Source organism: Cherax quadricarinatus, chromosome 9, assembly GCF_038502225.1.
Source record: "Cherax quadricarinatus isolate ZL_2023a chromosome 9, ASM3850222v1, whole genome shotgun sequence".
In the NCBI taxonomy this organism is placed as follows: Eukaryota; Metazoa; Arthropoda; class Malacostraca; order Decapoda; family Parastacidae; genus Cherax; species Cherax quadricarinatus.
Window position 1 is genome coordinate 12,745,594 of NC_091300.1, and position 20,346 is coordinate 12,765,939.

General features: G+C 40.8%; 1 protein-coding gene across 4 annotated transcripts in view; it reads left to right on the plus strand.

The window, feature by feature from the left end:
• muskelin (muskelin 1) overlaps positions 1-20,346 on the plus strand; it is a 122,288-nt gene that overhangs the window by 8,110 nt on the left and 93,832 nt on the right. For all 4 annotated transcript variants that reach the window (XM_053773091.2, XM_053773090.2, XM_053773089.2 and 1 more), the window contains exons 3-6: positions 6,708-6,850; positions 12,792-12,891; positions 16,977-17,075; positions 17,495-17,687. In XM_053773091.2, coding sequence (XP_053629066.2) covers positions 6,708-6,850; positions 12,792-12,891; positions 16,977-17,075; positions 17,495-17,687 — 535 coding nt within the window. The remainder of the gene's footprint in view (positions 1-6,707; positions 6,851-12,791; positions 12,892-16,976; positions 17,076-17,494; positions 17,688-20,346) is intronic.

Here is a 20,346-nt window from a genome sequence, read left to right on the forward strand (position 1 = left end):
ATTATTGATTCCATAAATTTTCCCACTATGGAGGTAAGGCTTATTGGTCTATAGTTTGAAGCCAAGGACCTGTCACCTGCCTTGTAAATAGGAATTACATTTGCCATTTTCCACTTATCAGGCACTATGCCAGTTTGTAGTGATATGTTAAAAAGATTAGCCAAAGGTATGCTAAGTTCCTCTTTACATTCTTTTAACACCCTTGTAAACAGTTCATCAAGGCCTTGGGATTTGTTAGGTTTTAGTTTCTCTATTTGTCTGAGGACCATGTCACTAGTTACCACATTCGTCCATAGTTTATCATCATCCTGTTCTACATAATCTATTATTTCAGGAATATTGCTAGTATTTTCTTGGGTGAAAACTGAGAGGAAGTAGGTATTTAGAATTTCACACATATCCTTATCATAACCTCACCATAACCTATGGTTTTAAATCATTCTTTCAATGCACTGGCCGTATCCCACCAAAGCAGGGTGGCCCCCCCAAAAAAAACAAAAGTTTCTCTTCATAAATTTAGTATTACTGTATATATGGGAGAAAGGGTTACTAGCCTCTTGCTTCTGGCATTTTAGTCACCTCTGACGACATGCATGGCTTACAGAGGAAGAATTTTGTTCCACTTCCCTATGGAGATAAGAGGAAATAAACAAGAACAAGAACTAGTAAGGAAAGAGACAAAAACCCAGAGGGGAGTGTGAATATACAGTGGACCCCCGGTTTACGATCAGCTCCCAGTGTGACCAATTATGTAAGTGTATTTATGTAAGTGCGTTTGTACGTGTATATTTGGGGGTCTGAAATGGACTAATCTAATTCACAATATTCCTTATGGGAACAAATTCGTTCAGTAATGGCACCTGAACATACTTCTGGAATGAAATAATATCGTAAACCTGGGGTCCACTGTATATGCTTGTACATGCATGTGTAATGTAACCTAGGTGTAAGTAGAAGTAGCAAGACGTACTTGAAATCTTACATATTTCTTCTTCTTTCAACAAACCAGCCACATCCCACTGAGGCAGGGTGGCCCAAAAAGAAAAATGAAAGTTTCTCATTTTAAATTTAGTAATTTATACAAGAGAAGGGGCTACTAGCCCTTTGCTCCCAGCATTTTAGTCACCTCTTACAACATGCATGGTTTACTGAGGAAGAATTCTGTTCCACTTCCCCATGGAGATAAGAGGAAATAAACAAGAATAAGAACTAGAAAGAAAATAGAAGAAAACCCAGAGGGGTGTGTATATATATGTGCTTGTACATGTATGTGTAGTGTGACCTAAGTGTAAGTAGAAGTAGCAAGACGTACCTGAAATCTTGCATGTTTATGAGACAAAAAAGAGGAATCCTACCATCATGTAAAACAATTACAGGCTTTCATTTTACACTCACTTGGTAAGACAGTAGTACCTCCCTGGGCGATTGCTGTCTACCAACCTACTACAGTGGAACCTCAAAAATCGAACTTAATCCGTTTCAGGAGCTAGTTCTAAATTCGAAAAGTTTGAAATTCGAAGCAATGTTTCCCATAAGAAATAATGGAAATACAATTAATGTGTTCCAGAAACCCAAAAATATTCACTCAAAAAATACATTTTATAGAGATTAATTAAAGTTTTACATACAACAAATACTATAGTTTTTAATTATGTATAGTAATACATATAAAATAAAATTTTTACTTACCTTTATTGAAGATTGGTGATGGCATCTGGAAGATATTGAGGAGGAGTGAGGGAGTTGGGGTTAGTGTTTGGAAGGAGAATCCCCCTCCATGAGGACTTCAGGTAAAGCCCTCTCTGGGGTTACTTCCCTTCTCTGTCTTTTAATGCCACTAGGACCAGCTTGAGAGTCACTGGACCCGTGTCTCACAAAATAACTGTCCACAGTCCTCTGTTTCTGGCGCCTCGTTAACATTTCCCTAAAATGGGACATGGTTCTGTCACTGAACTTGTTGCAAAGATGGCTTGTTTCAGCTTGCTCAGGGTGGTACTTCTGCACAAACATTTGGACATCATTCCACTTGGCACAAATCTCCTTAATCTTTGAAGAAGGCACCTCATCCACTCCCTCTTCCTCCTCCTCTGAAGCAAGTTCCTCAGCTGTGGTCTGATACTGCTCCAGATGAAGCTCTTGCAGCTCTTCAGTGGTTAGCTCTTCCCTGTGGTCCTCCACCAACTCTTCCACATCCTCACCACTCACCTCCAACCCCAGGGTGTTCCCCAATGCCACAATAGAGTCCACAACAGGCAGAGGGTGAGCTGGGTCAGGGTCAGGGTCAGCCTCAAACCCTTCAAAATCCCTCTTTTGGACACAGTCTGGTCACAATTGTCTCCAAGCAGAGTTCAAAGTCCTGGAAGTCACTCCCTCCCAAGTCTTACCTTTAAGGCTTATGGAGCTGTAGATGTTGAAGCAATTCCTCCAGAACTCTCTTAGGGTCAACTTAGTGTCTGTAGTCACTTCAAAGCACTTTTCAAACACTGCTTTTGTGTAGAGTTTTTTGAAGTTAGAAATGACCTGCTGGTCCATGAGCTGGAGGAGAGGAGTGGTGTTAGGAGGCAAGAACTTCACTTTTATAAAACTGAAGTCCTTAGACAAGAGGTCTAATAAGTTTGGAGGATGAGCAGGAGCATTGTCCATTAACAGGAGGCATTTGAGTGGCAATTTCTTTTCCTGGAGGTATTTTTTCACACTGGGGCCAAACACTTCATGGACCCACTCTTTGAAAATTTGTCTTGTGACCCATGCCGTATGATTAGCTTTCCACAAGACGCATAACTTGTTCTTAAAGACATTGTTTTTCTTAAACTGGGATTTTCTGAATGATACAAAAGTAAAGGAGGCCTGGTCACCGACCGGGCCGCGGGGGCGTTGACCCCCGGAACTCTCTCCAGGTAAACTCCAGGTAAAGGCTTCACTTTAAAATCACCACTAGCATTAGCACAGAACAAAAGAGTAAGCCTATCTTTCATAGGCTTGTGTCCTGGCAGTGCCTTTTCCTCCTGTGTGATGAAGGTCCTTTTTGGCATTTTCTTCCAAAATAAGCCTGTTTTGTCACAATTAAACACTTGTTCAGGTTTCAATTCTTCACTGTCTATGTACCCCTTAAACTCCTGTACAAACTTCTCAGCTGCCCGTTTGTCTGAACTGGCTGCCTCACCATGTCTTACAACATTGTGTATGCCACTACGCTTCTTAAATCTGTCAAACCAGCCTCTGCTGGCCTTAAATTCACTATTAGCACTGGTTCCAGGAGTTTTCTGTACCAGATCGGCATGCAACTTCCTTGCCTTTTCACAAATAATCGTCTCTGAAACACTATCACCTGCAATCTCTTTATCTTTGATCCACACCAGCAACAACTTCTCAACCTCTTCAACTATTTGTGGTCTTTTTTTTGGTTAGCATATTAACACCTTTTGCAACATCAGCTTCCTTGATTTGTTCTTTCTTTGACAAGATAGAACCAATGGTCAACTTGTTTTTCCCATGCATCCTGGCAAGCTCAACAAGTCTCACACCACTCTCATACTTCACATCTATGGTGTTTCTCACTTTCTTTACCACAGGGATACCACTAGCAAGTTTCTTTGGGCCCATGGCAGCTTATTTCACAGTCCCACAAGCACTAAACACAACAAAATAATCATAAAATGCGTGAATGAGAGCACAGGTTAGTGTTCACTCAAGCATAAACAAAGCTAGACTGCTCACGGTGCCTGCGCGGGGATGCGGACAGAGTGGGCCGGCAGACAGGTCCCGTACCTGGCGGTCCGAAAATAGGGGCGCGTTCGATAATAGGGACGCAGTTTGTCCGAAAAAATGGTCCTATTTTCGAAACGTTCGATATGTGATACGTTCGATTTTTGAGGTTCCACTGTACCTAGGTTTGGTAATACATGTACTGACATATGTACTTGTATGTGTTCCTCATCTAAACTAGTAGTTATAGGATTACCCTTCCTCTTGATGCACTCCTTAACCTTTTCACTTTACAGACCCCAAAATTAATATTGCTTCCCGTGTCCACTTAAAAAATAAAATATTTTCTTGTTGAAACAGAAGAGAATCTTTTTATGAAGGTACTCACACCAAAAGTACAAAATATGATGGAAAACTCAGAATTATTACAACTACTCTATAAAGTGCACAGAGGTTGGTAAATTGGCCAGTTTTACACAAAATTAAAAAAATACCAATTTAAGTCCAAAGTAAGTGATATAGGTTTTCCTGGCACTAGAACATTTCCTCTATTCATTAAATCATCTACCCAGGCCCGTCTATATTACAATTGCTTTCTGTTTAAATTCATAACCACAAAAATAGAAGATTTACTCTGTTTCCCAGATAATAAAATGTAACCTGGAATGATTGGTCAATGGTCGTGGTTTATGGCATCCCAGTAATTGAATCAGACCTATTAAAAACTTATAAAACAGACCAGGGGTGTTGAGGAGCCTTACTCATATTCAGGAAAATTGGCAAAAAAATAGAATACAGTGGACCCCCGCTTAACGATCACCTCCAAATGCGACCAATTATGTAAGTGTATTTATGTAAGTGCGTTTGTACGTGTATGTTTGGGGGTCTGAAATGGACTAATCTACTTCACAATATTCCTTATGGGAAAAAATTCGGTCAGTACTGGCACCTGAACATACTACTGGAATGAAAAAAGTTCGTTAACCGGGGGTCCACTGATTTCTGCTACTTTGAGCCCAATTTCAAGTTTTCTTTCTGGAACCAAGCAGTAGTATATCTTCCATTCTATCAAATAATACCAAGAAACAGCCAATAAAACCATAAAAACTGTCTTAGAAAACACTCAGTCATTATTTTAAACCAAATACATAGAGTTTTGCTTTTCCCATTGTGCACTTTATGGGGCAGGATTTTTTTTATATTGTGCACTCACACTGTGCAGACCCATTCTCTCATATGTAGGCCAAAATTTACCAATCACAACTTATCCAAGTAAGCTGAGCTCATGACTTAGAGCTACATTTGGGACCCTGGCCTCAGTGATGTGGTTCTATGTGACAGCCACTGAAAGGGTTAAGTCTGCTAGGCACTGATAAGGGTGGCATATGAAGGATAGAAAAGGCAATACCCTCCCACACCTTCTTAACCCTTTCAGGGTCCGTCCCGTAGATCTACGGCTTTACGTTCAGGGTCCAAACCGTAAATCTACGCCATGAGCTCAGCTCACTCTGATAAACTGTGAGTGGTAAATTTGGGCCTAGATATGAGAGAATACATCTATGTGGTATGTGTGCACCACATAAAACAAATCCTGCAGCACACTGTGTATAATGAGAGAAAAAAAACTGAGACCGTGATTTTTTATTAAAACAGCGACTTTGCAGTGTTTTTTCATATGTTTTTTATAGATGTATTTGTGGTTTCCTGGTCTCATTTGATAGAATGGAAGACATATTACAGAAATAGAGATGATTTTGATTGGTTTTAGCACTGGAAATGGCTTGAAACTGAGCTCAAAGTAGCGGAAATGTTAAATTTTTGCCGATGTTCAAGAGTAAACAAATGACCTCACACGTCTAATACACGCCAGCTGGTGGGTCTAATATACATTCACAAATGTGGTGATGATATTTATACAATTATTACAATATTGCATAACAGTAAATCTATTTTTTGGTGTGAATAAAAATTCATTATGTGAATAAAAAATCAAAATGGAATTTATTTGTAAAGCCTCAAAACATAACTAATGAACAGAGGAAATGTTAGTTTAGTGCCAGGAATACCTACATTGTTTATTCTGGACCCTATTTTGAAATTGGAATATTTTGAACTTTGTGTTAAATTGGCCAAATTACCAATTTTCGATCACTTTATTTTGTAGTTGAAACAGTTGACTTGGTGATTTCTTGTGCTCAATCGATAGAACAGAAGTAATACTGGTGAAATAGCTAAGAATTTGGTTGACTGGAATAATGTAATTGGACTAAAATGGGAGTCAAAGTCGGCAAAATCGCCGATTCGTAAATATCGCTGACACATCAAAATTCACGAGAGCATAATTTCGTCAATTTTCCATCAAATTTTGTACTTTTTGTTTTATTACCTTCACAAAAAGATTCTCTACCATTTCATAAGAAAAAATAATTTTTTTTTTTTTTTTTTTTTTTTTTTTTTTTTTTTTTTTTTTTTTTTTTTTTTTTTTTTTGAAAATTCTTGGGCACTGGGGCACCACTTCAGATTTTAGCCTTGGACCCTGAAAGGGTTAAAGGCACTTGAGATTTTGGGGTTAGAGGACACTTCCATGCCACAGAGCTTACGCTTAATAAATTTCCAAACTTTCTCTATTGGATTTAAGCCTGTTGACTTTCCAATATAATTGGTAAGGTATGGAAAAATCACAATAATTTAGTCAATTTTTTAATATCTTTGGCAGTATGGCAAGAAGCACTGTCTTCCACAGAAGACAATTCTCCAATCTGTCAGGTACATAGTCTGCTAAAGGTGTGCTTATAGGCATACATATTTATGATGCCTACTGTATACAAGTATATATGTAGTATACACTGCATAAGTACATAATATGTATGTAGAGTGCATAGGTACAGAATATACATACTCTACAGTGCTGTATATGCAGTACACATACACTAAAATATACAGTATATAGTACATATTTGCATCTGGTATACAATATATTGCAGCCTTTTTGTATTTTCCAGTTTCTTATCCTGAAGCTTGAGAGACCAGCAGTTCTGAAGACTATAACCTTCGGCAAATATGAAAAAACTCATGTATGCAATATCAAGAAATTTCGTGTATATGGTGGACTCTCCGATGACAACATGATACTCTTATTGGAAAGGTACAATAAGTTAATGTGTTATTTTTATAAAGTGGCATTTGCTTTTATCTTTTTATATTAGGTACTGTAATTATATACAGTGGTCCCTCGTTTTTCGTAATTAATCCGTTCCTGGAGCCATTACTATAAACGAAATTTATGATTTACGAATCAATTTTCCCATAAGAAATAATGTAAATACAATTAATCCGTTCCTGACACCCAGAAGTATTAAAACAAAAAAATTTTTAACATGAAATATACATGTAGTACATAAACAATACAATGGGAAATGATGAATGAAACATTAACAGCATAACACTTACCTTTATTGGAGATTCTTCTTAGTGTATGGGAGACTGGAGGAGGAGAGAGAGTGGATTGTTTATAATTTGGAAGGGGAATCCCCTTCCATCAACACCTCAGGTACCATTTGCTTTTCTGGGGTTGCTTCTCTTCTCTGTTTCTTAATGCCACTAGGACCACCTTGAGAGTCACTGGAGTCCTGTCTCACAAAATAACTGTGGAGAGAGCTCTGTTTCTGGCATCTCTTTTAACATTTCCCTAAAATGGCCCAAGACTTTGTCACTGTACATGTTGCCAACCTGGCTTGCAACAACCTTGTTAGGGTGATGTTTCTCCATAAAGCTTTCCATCTTACCCCACATAGTAAAAATCTCTTTAATTTCTGAAGAAGGCACCTTCTTCCATCTCTCTTCCTCCTCCTCTGCAGCAAGATTCTGAGTTGCGATGTGTTGCTCTTCCTGCTGAAGCTCTTGCAGCTCCTCAGTGGTGAGCTCTTCATTGTGGTCTTCCACCAATTCTTCCACATCCTCCAAACTCACATCTAACCCCATGGAACTCCCCAGTGCCACAATTGATTTTACAACAGACATAGGCTCATTAGGGTCAGTCCCAAATCCTTCAAAACCCCTCTTGTCGACACAATCTGGCCACAATTTTCTCCAAGCAGAGTTCAAAGTCCTGGTAGTCACTCCCTCCCAAGCCATACCTATAAGGGTTATGCAGTGGAGGATGCTGAAGTGTTCTCTCCAAAATTCCCTTAGGGTCAAGTGAGTGTCTGTTGTCACAGTCAAGCACCTGTGAAACATTGCTTTTGTGTAGAGTTTTTTAAAGTGCAATAACCTGCTGGTCCATGGGTTGGAGGAGAGGAGTGGTATTCGGGGGCAAGAACTTTACTGTGATGAACCCAAACTCCTTGAAAATTAGGTCATCCAAGTTTGGAGGATGAGCAGGTGCATTGTCCATTAATAGCACGCACTTGAGATCCAATTTCTTTTCCAGGAGATATTCTTTCACACTAGGGCCAAACACTTCATTGAACCACTCGACGAAAATTTCCCTCGTTACCCATGCCTTACTATTAGATTTCCAAAACACACACAATTTACTCTTCATAACATTGTTTTTCCTGAACACTCTGGGATTTTCAGAATGGTACACTAGTAATGGCTTTACTTTGAAATCCCCACTAGCATTAGCACAGAACATTAGCGTCAGCCTGTCTTTCATAGGTTTGTGTCCTGGCATTGCCTTTTCCTCTTGTGTAATGAAGGTCCTCTTTGGCATTTTCTTCCAAAACAGGCCTGTTTCATCACAATTGAACACTTGTTCAGGTTTCAGTCCTTCAGCCTCTATGTACTCCTGGAATTCATGCACATATTTTTCAGCCGCCTTGTGGTCCGAACTGGCAGCCTCACCAAGCCTTACCACACTGTATATGCCAGTACGGTTCTTAAATCTCTCAAACAAGCCTTTGCTGGCCTTAAATTCACTCACATCACCACTATTTGCAGGCAATTTCTTTACCAGATCGTTGTGCAACTGCCTAGCCTTTTCACAAATAATCGAAGTCATAAGAGTATCTCCTGCTAATTGTTTCTCATTTATCCACACCAATAATAACTTCTCAACCTCTTCCAGTACTGGTGATCTCATTTTTGTCAGCATAGTTACTCCCTTTGAAACAACAGCATCCTTTATTTCCTTTTTCTTGGCCACTATGGAACATAAGGTTGTGTAGGGTTTCTTATACATCCTGGACAGTTCGGCCACACTTGTACCACTTTCATGTTGTTCAATGATGGTTTTCTTAAATTCAATCGTATTTCTCACCTTCTTTACCACAGGCTTGGCACTAGGAGCTTTCTTTGGAGCCATGGTAGCTTATTTAGTGCTTGCAAGCACTAAAATAAATGGAATATGAAATATTTCGCTGGAGCACGTGAGGGGACCTTCGCTCACTGGTAAACAATGCCAGACTGGCTGCCGCCCCGGCTCACGCAGTGGGTACTCGTCCCGGACGAACTACGACTCGTGAGTCAACCTATGAAAAGCAAGTCCATGTTTATACGAAAATACCCCTATGGTTGGCAAATTTTATGATTGCCGGGAACTACGAAAAGCGGGGGACTACTATAACTTAGGTACCTGACCAGCCGGGCTGTGGCTCGTACATTGGATTGCGTGCAGCCAGCAGTAACAGCCTGGTTGATCAGGCTCTGATCCACCAGGAGGCCTGCTCACAGACCGGACCGTGGGGGCGTTGACCCCCAGAACTCTCTCCAGGTAAACTCCAGGAGAGATGAAACATATACTTTTTTTTTTTTTTTTTTTATTATCACACCGGCCGATTCCCACCAAGGCAGGGTGGCCCGAAAAAGAAAAACTTTCACCATCATTCACTCCATCACTGTCTTGCCAGAAGGGTGCTTTACACTACAGTTTTTAAACTGCAACATTAACACCCCTCCTTCAGAGTGCAGGCACTGTACTTCCCATCTCCAGGACTCAAGTCCGGCCTGCCGGTTTCCCTGAATCCCTTCATAAATGTTACTTTGCTCACACTCCAACAGCACGTCAAGTATTAAAAACCATTTGTCTCCATTCACTCCTATCAAACACGCTCACGCATGCCTGCTGGAAGTCCAAGCCCCTCGCACACAAAACCTCCTTTACCCCCTCCCTCCAACCCTTCCTAGGCCGACCCCTACCCCGCCTTCCTTCCACTACAGACTGATACACTCTTGAAGTCATTCTGTTTCGCTCCATTCTCTCTACATGTCCGAACCACCTCAACAACCCTTCCTCAGCCCTCTGGACAACAGTTTTGGTAATCCCGCACCTCCTCCTAACTTCCAAACTACGAATTCTCTGCATTATATTCACACCACACATTGCCCTCAGACATGACATCTCCACTGCCTCCAGCCTTCTCCTCGCTGCAACATTCATCACCCACGCTTCACACCCATATAAGAGCGTTGGTAAAACTATACTCTCATACATTCCCCTCTTTGCCTCCAAGGACAAAGTTCTTTGTCTCCACAGACTCCTAAGTGCACCACTCACTCTTTTTCCCTCATCAATTCTATGATTCACCTCATCTTTCATAGACCCATCTGCTGACACGTCCACTCCCAAATATCTGAATACGTTCACCTCCTCCATACTCTCTCCCTCCAATCTGATATTCAATCTTTCATCACCTAATCTTTTTGTTATCCTCATAACCTTACTCTTTCCTGTATTCACCTTTAATTTTCTTCTTTTGCACACCCTACCAAATTCATCCACCAATCTCTGCAACTTCTCTTCAGAATCTCCCAAGAGCACAGTGTCATCAGCAAAGAGCAGCTGTGACAACTCCCAAAAATTAATAATACCATATTTATTTATTGAACTGAACTTTCGTATCTGTGCACCTCTACAAAGACAGTGATTATGTGAATGATGGCGAAATTTTTTTTTCTTTTTTGGGTCGCCCTGCCTTGGCAGGAGATGACTAGCATGTTGAAAAATAAAAAGAAGTAAATGTTTATACTATACAGTGGATGCTCGTTAATCCAACATAAAAATGAATGGAAATGTGATTAGCTACCTACCTCTTTGTAGTTACAGAAGAGTTATGTGCTTGGTGTCTTGTCTTCAGTGTTTAATTTGGCACAAGCAGCCCATATGAAGGTGACCAATATTTTTTCTTATATTGTACTGTATTGAATATTGCAATTTTATACACTGAACCCACTGCAGTGCTTCACTGTACTAAAGTTATTCCAAATCCAGGATTGGCATTCTGGTATAAGTTGGGTGTTGGTATGTTCTTCTTAAGGCTGAATTTTACAGCAACATTGGGCTTCCATTGTTTTTTGTAAAATATAGTTTGGTGTTGTCTCTAAGAGCTGAGTCTATGATTTTTTGTTTGTAGCTGCAATTGGATTTGTGAGAGATAGAAGATAGAATAGAACAAAATCATAGAATTAGCTCATAAAGACACTATGCCAAAGTGTATTACTATCTCATATAGATGTATCTTTTCTTTGCAACACTAATGCTCGTGCCACATGCTCATGAGTACTAAAAAACATTTAATATCATAAGGAATCATATAATATCATAAAGAACTAGTGTACATAATGTTAGGCATTGAAAACATAAAACAGTTGATAAATCAAAATTTGGCATAAATAAATTATAGAACATTAGTACTGCTGTACACATGTCACTGTTGCTACCTAGTGATAATTTTTTTTGCAACATTATAAAACTATTAGTTTTCTTATAATTTCATTTTTCTTTTTGTAGTTCTACTTAGAAAAATTTGTTCTTTCAAACTTTTTTTTTTCCTCAAAATTACCCCACACAGAGTAATTAACAGTGCTTGACCTCCCACAGTTTAACGGTTAATTAATTGTATTGCATAAATACACAGATGCTGTAATAGGATATACAGTGGTACCTCGAGTTATGAAATTAGTTCGTTCCAGAAGGTTGTTCGAGTGCCGATACCGAACAAATTTTTTCCCACAAGGAATAATGTAAATTAGATGTCCATTTCAGACCCCCAAAAATGCACTTACAAAAGCACTTACAAAAATAAACTTACATAATTGTTCGGGTTGGGAGCTGTTTGAAACTCAAGGTACCACTGTAAATAAATAAATAGAGAAGAAAGTTGAAAGTGAACATAGATAAGAGGGTGATGATGGTATCAAATGATACCACATTGGAGGGAGGGGGTATGGAAGAAGTGAATGTGTTCAGATATTTGAGAGTCGACTTGTCAGCAGATGGGTTTATGAAGGTCGAGGTTAAGCATAGAATTGATGAGGGAAAAAAGGTGAGTGGTGCTTTGAGATATCTGTGGAGACAAAAAATGTTATCCATGGAGGCAAAGAAGGGAATGTACGAGAGTATAGTGGTACCAACACTTACATGGATGTGAAACATGGGTTGTAAATGCTGCAGCAAGGAGGAGGCAGGAGGCAGTGATGTTGTGTCTAAGGGCAGTGTGTGGTGTAAATAATATACAGAGAATTCATAGTGTGGAAATTAGGAGGAGGTGTAGAATTACTAAAAGTATTAGTCAGAGGGGTTGTTGAGGTGGTTTGGTCATTTAGAGAGGATAGAACAAAGTAGAATGACTTGGAGAGCATACAAATTTGTAGTGGAAGGAAGGTGGGCTAGGAGTTGTCCTAGGTAAGGTTGGAGGGAAGGGGTAAAGGAGATTTTGTGGACAGGCGGCTTGGACTTCCAGCAAGCGTGCGTGAGTGTGTTAGATAGGAGTGAATGGAGACAAATAGTTTTTGTGACATGACAAACTGTTGGAGTATGAGCAGGGTGATATTTTGTTATGGGATTTAGGGAAAGCAGTTAGCCAGACTTGAGTCCTGGAGATGAGAAGTACAATGCCTTCATTTTAAAGGAGGGGTTTGGGATATTGGCTGTTTGGAATGACATGTAAACTGTCATATCTGGGTGCCTCTGCAAAGACAGTGATTTATGTATGAATGATGGTGAAAGTGTTGAATGATGATGATTTTTTTTTTTTTTTTTTTTGGGGGGGGGGGGGGGGTCATCCTGCCTTGGTGGGAAACAGCCGACATGTTAAAAAAATTATTATAAATGATTACAATTTAATCAGTGTATTATCCCTTTACAGTGGTTTAAAAAATGACACAGTTCCTGAGACATTCCTATTAAAACATACCGTCTCAGGGCACCAGTTTCCCGTCCGATTTGTGAAGATTGTACCACTTCAAGTAAGTTATTGTCTTCTAAAATACTTTTTTCATCTTAAGGAGGGGTGTTAATGTTGCAGTTTAAAAACTGTAGTGTAAAGCACCCTTCTGGCAAGACAGTGGTGGAGTGAATGATGGTGAAAGTTTTTCTTTTTCAGGCCACCCTGCCTTGGTGGGAATCGGCCAGTGTGATAATAAAAAAAAAATAATTTTCTCCCTGTAGCCTCATTAGTTGAAACATCCTTAAGAGTTATTTAACTTGTACAAGATTCATTGTTGCAGCTCCCATTTCTTTAAGTGGCTTGGTTTTATTAGAGCCCTCATGAGCTTAGTACTGTACCATATTACATCTGTATCACAATCAGTCTTAATGAATGCATATTAGTCACACAAATTTGGCTGGTTAAATATACGTGTGAGCAGGGTAATATTTTGTGAAGGGGTTCAGGGGTTCAGGGGAACCAGTTAGCCAGATTTGAGTCCTGGAAATGGGAGGTACAATGCCTGCACTTTAAAAGAGGAGTTTGGGATATTGGCAGTTTGGACTGACTATCTAAACTGTCGTATCTGGGCGCCTCTGCAAAGACAGTGATTATGTATGAGTGATGGTGAAAGTGCTGAAAGATAATGAAAGTTTTTTATTTCTTTTTGGGTTTTTCTTTCTTTTGGGTCACCTTACCTAGGTGGAAAATGGCCGACATGTTAAAAAATATATATACAGTGGAACGTCAAATATCGAACTTTCTTCGTTCCAGACGGCTGTTCGAGTGCCGTTACCAAATGAATTTATTCCCATCAGGAATAATGTAAATTAGATTAACTCATTTCAGACCCTCAAAAATACACTTATAAAAGCACTTACAAAAATACACTTACATAATTGGTCGAGTTGGGAGGAGTTCGATATTTGAGGCTCCACTATATGTATGTATGTATGTATGTGTATATATATATATTTTTTTTTTTTTCAACAAGTCGGCCGTCTCCCACCAAGGCAGGGTGACCCAAAAAAGAAAGAAAATCCCCAAAAAGAAAATACTTTCATTATCATTCAACGCTTTCACCACACTCACACATTATCACTGTTTTTGCAGAGGTGCTCAGAATACAACAGTTTAGAAGCATATACGTATCAAGATACACAACATATCTCTCCAAACTGCCAATATCCCAAACCCCTCCTTTAAAGTGCAGGCATTGTACTTCCCATTTCCAGGACTCAAGTCCGACTATATGAAAATAACCGGTTTCCCTGAATCCCTTCACTAAATATTACCCTGCTCACACTCCAACAGATCGTCAGGTCCCAAGTACCATTCGTCTCCATTCACTCCTATCTAACACGCTCATGCACGCTTGCTGGAAGTCCAAGCCCCTCGCCCACAAAACCTCCTTTACCCCCTCTCTCCAACCCTTTCGAGGACGACCCCTACCCCTCCTTCCTTCCCCTATAGATTTATATGCTTTCCATGTCATTCTACTTTGATCCATTCTCTCTAAATGACCAAACCACCTCAACAACCCCTCTTCTGCCCTCTGACTAATACTTTTATTAACTCCACACCTTTTCCTAATTTCCACACTCCGAATTTTCTGCATAATATTTACACCACACATTGCCCTTAAACAGGACATCTCCACTGCCTCCAACCGTCTCCTCGCTACTGCATTTACCACCCAAGCTTCACACCCATATAAGAGTGTTGGTACTACTATACTTTCATACATTCCCTTCTTTGCCTCCATTGATAACGTTTTATGACTCCACATATACCTCAATGCACCACTCACCTTTTTTCCCTCATCAATTCTATGATTAACCTCATCCTTCATAAATCCATCCACCGACACGTCAACTCCCAAGTATCTGAAAACATTCACTTCTTCCATACTCCTCCTCCCCAATTTGATATCCAATTTTTCTTTATCTAAATCATTTGATACTCTCATCACCTTACTATTTTCTATGTTCACTTTCAACTTTCTACCTTTACACACATTCCCAAACTCATCCACTAACCTTTGCAATTTTTCTTTAGAATCCCCCATAAGCACAGTATCATCAGCAAAAAGCAACTGTCAGATCCCATTTTGTATTTTTTTTATTATTATTATTATTAACACACTGGCCAATTCCCACCAAGGCAGGGTGGCCCGAAAAAGAAAAACTTTCACCATCATTCACTCCATCACTGTCTTGCCAGAAGGGTGCTTTACACTACAGTTTTTAAACTGCAACATTAACACCCCTCCTTCAGAGTGCAGGCACTGTACTTCCCATCTCCAGGACTCAAGTCCGGCCTGCCGGTTTCCCTGAACCCCTTCATAAATGTTACTTTGCTCACACTCCAACTGCACGTCAAGTATTAAAAACCATTTGTCTCCATTCACTCCTATCAAACATGCCAGCTGGAAGTCCAAGCCCCTCGCACACAAAACCACCTTTACCCCCCTCCCACCAACCTTTCCTAGGCTGACCCCTACCCCGCCTTCCTTCCGCTACAGACTGATACACTCTTGAATTCATTCTGTTTCGCTCCATTCTCTCTACATGTCCGAACCACCTCAACAACCCTTCCTCAGCCCTCTGGACAACAGTTTTGGCAATCCCGCACCTCCTCCTAACTTCCAAACTACGAATTCTCTGCATTATATTCACACCACACATTGCCCTCAGACATGACATCTCCACTGCCTCCAGCCTTCTCCTCGCTGCAACATTCATCACCCATGCTTCACACCCATGTAAGAGCGTTGGTAAAACTATACTCTCATACATTCCCCTCTTTGCCTCCAAGGACAAAGTTCTTTGTCTCCACAGACTCCTAAGTGTACCGCTCACCCTTTTTCCCTCATCAATTCTATGATTCACCTCATCTTTCATAGATCCATCCGCTGACATGTCCACTCCCAAATATCTGAATACATTCACCTCCTCCATACTCTCTCCCTCCAATCTGATATCCAATCTTTCATCATCTAATCTGATATCCAATCTTTCATCACCATAATTTAATCCCACCCCTCTCCCGAACACCCTAGCATTTACTTCTTTTACAACCCCATCTATAAATATATTAAACAACCATGGTGACATTACACATCCCTGTCTAAGATCTACTTTTACCGGGAAGTAGTCTCCCTCTCTTCTACACACCCTAACCTGAGCCTCACTATCCTCATAAAAACTCTTCACAGCATTTAGTAACTTACCACCTATTCCATATACTTGCAACATCTGCCACATTACTCCCCTATCCACTCTATCATATGCCTTTTCTAAATCCATAAATGCATAAAAACTTCCCTACTTTTATCTAAATACTGTTCACATATATGCTTCAATGTAAACACTTGATATACACATCTCCTACCCACTCTGAAACCTCCTTGCTCATCCGCAATACTACATTCTGTCTTACCTCTAATTCTTTCAATTATAACCCTACCGTACACTTTTCCTGGTATACTCAGTAAACTTATTCCTCTATAATTTTTACAATCTCTTTTGTCCCCCTTCCCTTTATATAAAGGGACTATACATGCTCTCCGCCAATCCCTAGGTACCTTCCCCTCGTTCATACATTTATTAAACAAAAATACCAACCACTCCATCACTATATCCCCTCCTGCTTTTAATATTTCTCTCATGATCCCATTAGTTCCAGCTGCTTTACCCCCTTTCATTCTACATGATGCCTCACGCACCTCCCCCACACTCACATCCTGTTCTTCTTCACTCCTAAAAGATGGTATACCTCCCTGGCCAGTGCATGAAATTACCGCTTCCCTTTCTTTGTCGATTTAAAAAGATTTAAAAGATCTATACTGTATAATAGTTGTAAGATTTTATATAAGTGTTTTGAAATTCTGATTCTTATAAGAATACAGTATATTACTTGTAGCAATTAATTATATTATTTCTATGTATGTAAGTAGTGTAGGTGGTGTATGTTTTAATAGAGGCTTTCAAAATTGTGTTTTTTGGTACCTTGCTTTCTTACCAAGGACATAATTTAGAATCAGTAGCAGTGAGTTTATTCAAAAGGTTGTATATTATATATGCTGTTACCATAATATCAAAAATTGCATTCCTTATTTTTCAGTCTTGGGGTTCAACATTCAACTTTAGCATCTGGCATGTAGGTCTCCGTGGTTGTGATGATTGGGCTGTGGTACAGAAGTGTATCAACTGGTATACAACAGTAAGTTTCCCAGGTTTTAAATTTAATTTCTTCATTATATTCTTTCCTACTACTATCTTTGTTTCTTTCTTCTCACACATTTAAACTGGTCAGTGTAACTTCTGTCCATACTTTAACCTGGTTATAAATATTTTTCTTGAAGGTTAACCTCACATCTCATTTGATTTATCTCTTATTATTTTTTCCTAGGCCTCCCCCATTCCCACCATTATGATGAATAGACTAAACCTCAGTCACTCCTGCTTTTTAATAAACCCCTTCAGTTGCTTAGATAAAATACTTCAGTGCTGTTTTATAGCATGCTAACCACACATCCTTGCAGTTGTTGAAATGTTGAGAATAAAAAAGGCACAATGCTGTGCCTGGAACAATACGCAAATAACCCTCACATAGGGACTGAAACTCTCCCTTCTTTTTAGTACCGAGAACGAGAAGCTATTCGGCTGTGTCTGAAGCACTTCCGCCAACACAACTACACTGAGGCATTTGAATCCCTAGAAAAACGAACTCGGGTAACTTTAGAAGATCCTCGGTTGACACAGCTTCATAAACTGCTTGTGGAAAATGGAGACTTCGATGCATGTGAAGAACTTATTAGCCAGGCAGCCCAGGGTATGTACTGCATCATTTAAAGGAATTAAAACATAAACCCTACTTATGCATCATTAATTACAGTCTTAAGTACTGTAATTTGTAAATTTTTTCAATTATTTTAAAGCAGTGATATAGAATTTTTTTAGTTTTTAGGATTTATTATTATATGAATAGAGTATGGTAGTACATTGTACGTAACCTGTAAACGGTCTGAACATATATATACATTCTCACTGCTAGTGCCCCGAATGTATATAAACGTTTTATTTTTCCTGCCTTCAAATATGGCACGATTGGCCTGGAATGCCTTGTCAGCATAGAATGGGTCATAACACTCAGTGTGCACTGTATTAAAAAAATATGGGACCACTTAGTACCTTGTGGGAGCACCAGTTCAAATGAGTGCCAGCTAGAGCAAACAGCATGGCAAACATCTGGGATTCACTTATATCATGTAGTATTAACTCTCCCATTTTAAGAGGAAAGTGATGTTGACCCTGAGTTTAGTGGCTTTGAGGTGGATGTGGTCATAAGTGGTGAAGGAAATATAAAAAAAAACTCGATAATAACTTGTGCAACATTTGTGCAACACCCATTCAGAATGTCTTATAACCTATGCCCTAAGTAAAGAGAAACAATTCTGGAACATAATACTTGTTCAGCAGGCTGGCTGACTTTCTGATTGGCTGGCTGGCCACCTGGCTGGCCAACTGCGTGGCTTGCGGGCTGCTGGCAACCTGGCTCCGTTTGTTTGTCTGTGTCTATCTCTGACTTTCTCTTTACACTGTATCTGTGTCTGTCTGTCTCTACCTATCTGTCTGTGTCTATCTCAATGTTTCTGTCTATCTCTGTCTCAAAGGTACACATAAATACAAGTATACATAGGGTAAATTACCTAGGATAACCCAAAAAATCCAGACAAAGTGCTATACTCTGCTTGAAGATATGAGTAAACTTGATGACGCAGTCTTGTGGCTCTCTCTGAGACAGAGAGCTAGACGGATAGACAGATAGACAGGGAGCTTAATAGACAGACAGATAGACAGAGAGACAGACATGTTTGTGTACCAGCAAAAACAAAGCGAGCTTTAAGGGAACTTATTATTATTATGATTCTCTTTTTTTTTTTAACACAGGGTTTGACAAGGTTAAGGATCCCTAGTTTTATTGACGAGCTATTTACAGGTTAAGGATTCTTAACTTTATTGACAAGCTAAGAGCTGTTACCTGCATCAGCTCAATTGAAATAATTTTTATTGTTATGAGACATACAAGTAGGGAACAGGATGAAGTTGGAGGGCCCTCTGTGGGGCCAACATTTTATTTGATCAACCTTTTGGGGCTATCTCGTTGACATCATTTTTTCAAAACGAATTTTTGTTTTCCCTACTCGAGTCATCCTGGGTATATATGATCTCAGATGGGTGATGTTTTTAGGGAATTTTAGCCAGAGTGAAATTTGCTTTCTGCCCATCTTGTGGCATAAAAACTTGTTTCAGCTGTCCCCAGTGGATCCCAAATGTGGTATTTTGACAATATTTGGGCCCTTTTACATAACAGTAAAGGCCCCCCTTTCCCCCCTATGTTGAACTCTGCTGAAATGACAGATCTATCCCCTTTTTCTCCTTCTCCTTCCCCCTTCTTCTCCTTCTTCTTCTTCTTCTTCTTCTTCTTCTTCTTCTTCTTCTTCTTCTTTCTTCTTCTTCTTCTTCTTCTTCTTCTTCTTCTTCTCCTTCTCCCCCTTCTCCTCCTCCTCCTCCTCCTCCTCCTCCTCCCCCTCCTCCCCCCCTCCTCCTCCTCCTCCTTTTTCCCCTTCTTCCCCCCTTCTTTTTTCTCCTTTTCTTTTTTTTCTTCTTCTTCTTCTTCTTCTTCTTCTTCTTCTCCTTTTTTCCCTTCTTTTTTCTTCTTCTTCTTCTTCTTCTTCTTCTTCTTCTTCTTCTTCTTCTTCTTCTTCTTTTTCTTCTTCTTCTTTTTCTTCTTCTCCATCTCATTCTTCTCCTCCATCTCATTCTTCTCCTTCTCTTTCTCCTCCATCTCATTCTTCTTCTTCTCCTCCATCTCATTCTTCTTCTCCTTTCCCCTCCCCCTTTTTCTTTTCCTTTTTCCCTCCTCTTTCTCCTCCCCCTTTTCCTCCTCCTCCCCTCCCCCCCCCTCCCCCCCCTCCCCCCCTCCCCTCCCCTCCCCTCCCCTCCCTCCCCTCCTCCTCCCCCCTCCATCCCCCCCCTTCCCCCCTCCCCCCCCCCTCCCCCCCCTCCCCCTTCCCCCCCTCCCCTCCCTCCCCTCCTCCTCCCCCCCTCCCCCCTCCCCCCCCCCCTCCTCCCCTCCCCTCCTCCCTCCCCCCTCTCCCCCTCCTCTTTTTTCCCTCCTCCCTCCCCCCTCCCCTCCCCCTCCTCCTCCCCCCCCTCCCTCCCCTCCCTCCTCCCTCCTCCCCCTCCTCCTCCTCCTCCCCCCACCCCCTCCTCCTCCTCCCCCCCTCCCCCCCCCCTCCCCTCCTCCCCCCTCCCCTCCCCCCCCCTCCCCCCCCTCCCCTCCCTCCCCCCCCCTCCCTCCTCCTCCTCCCCTCCCCTCCCCTCCCCCCCCTCCCCTCCTCCCCCCCCCCTCCTCCCCCCCCCTCCCCTCCCTCCCCTTTCCCCCCTTTTCCCTCCTCCCCCCCCTCCCCCCCTCCTCCCCCCCCTCA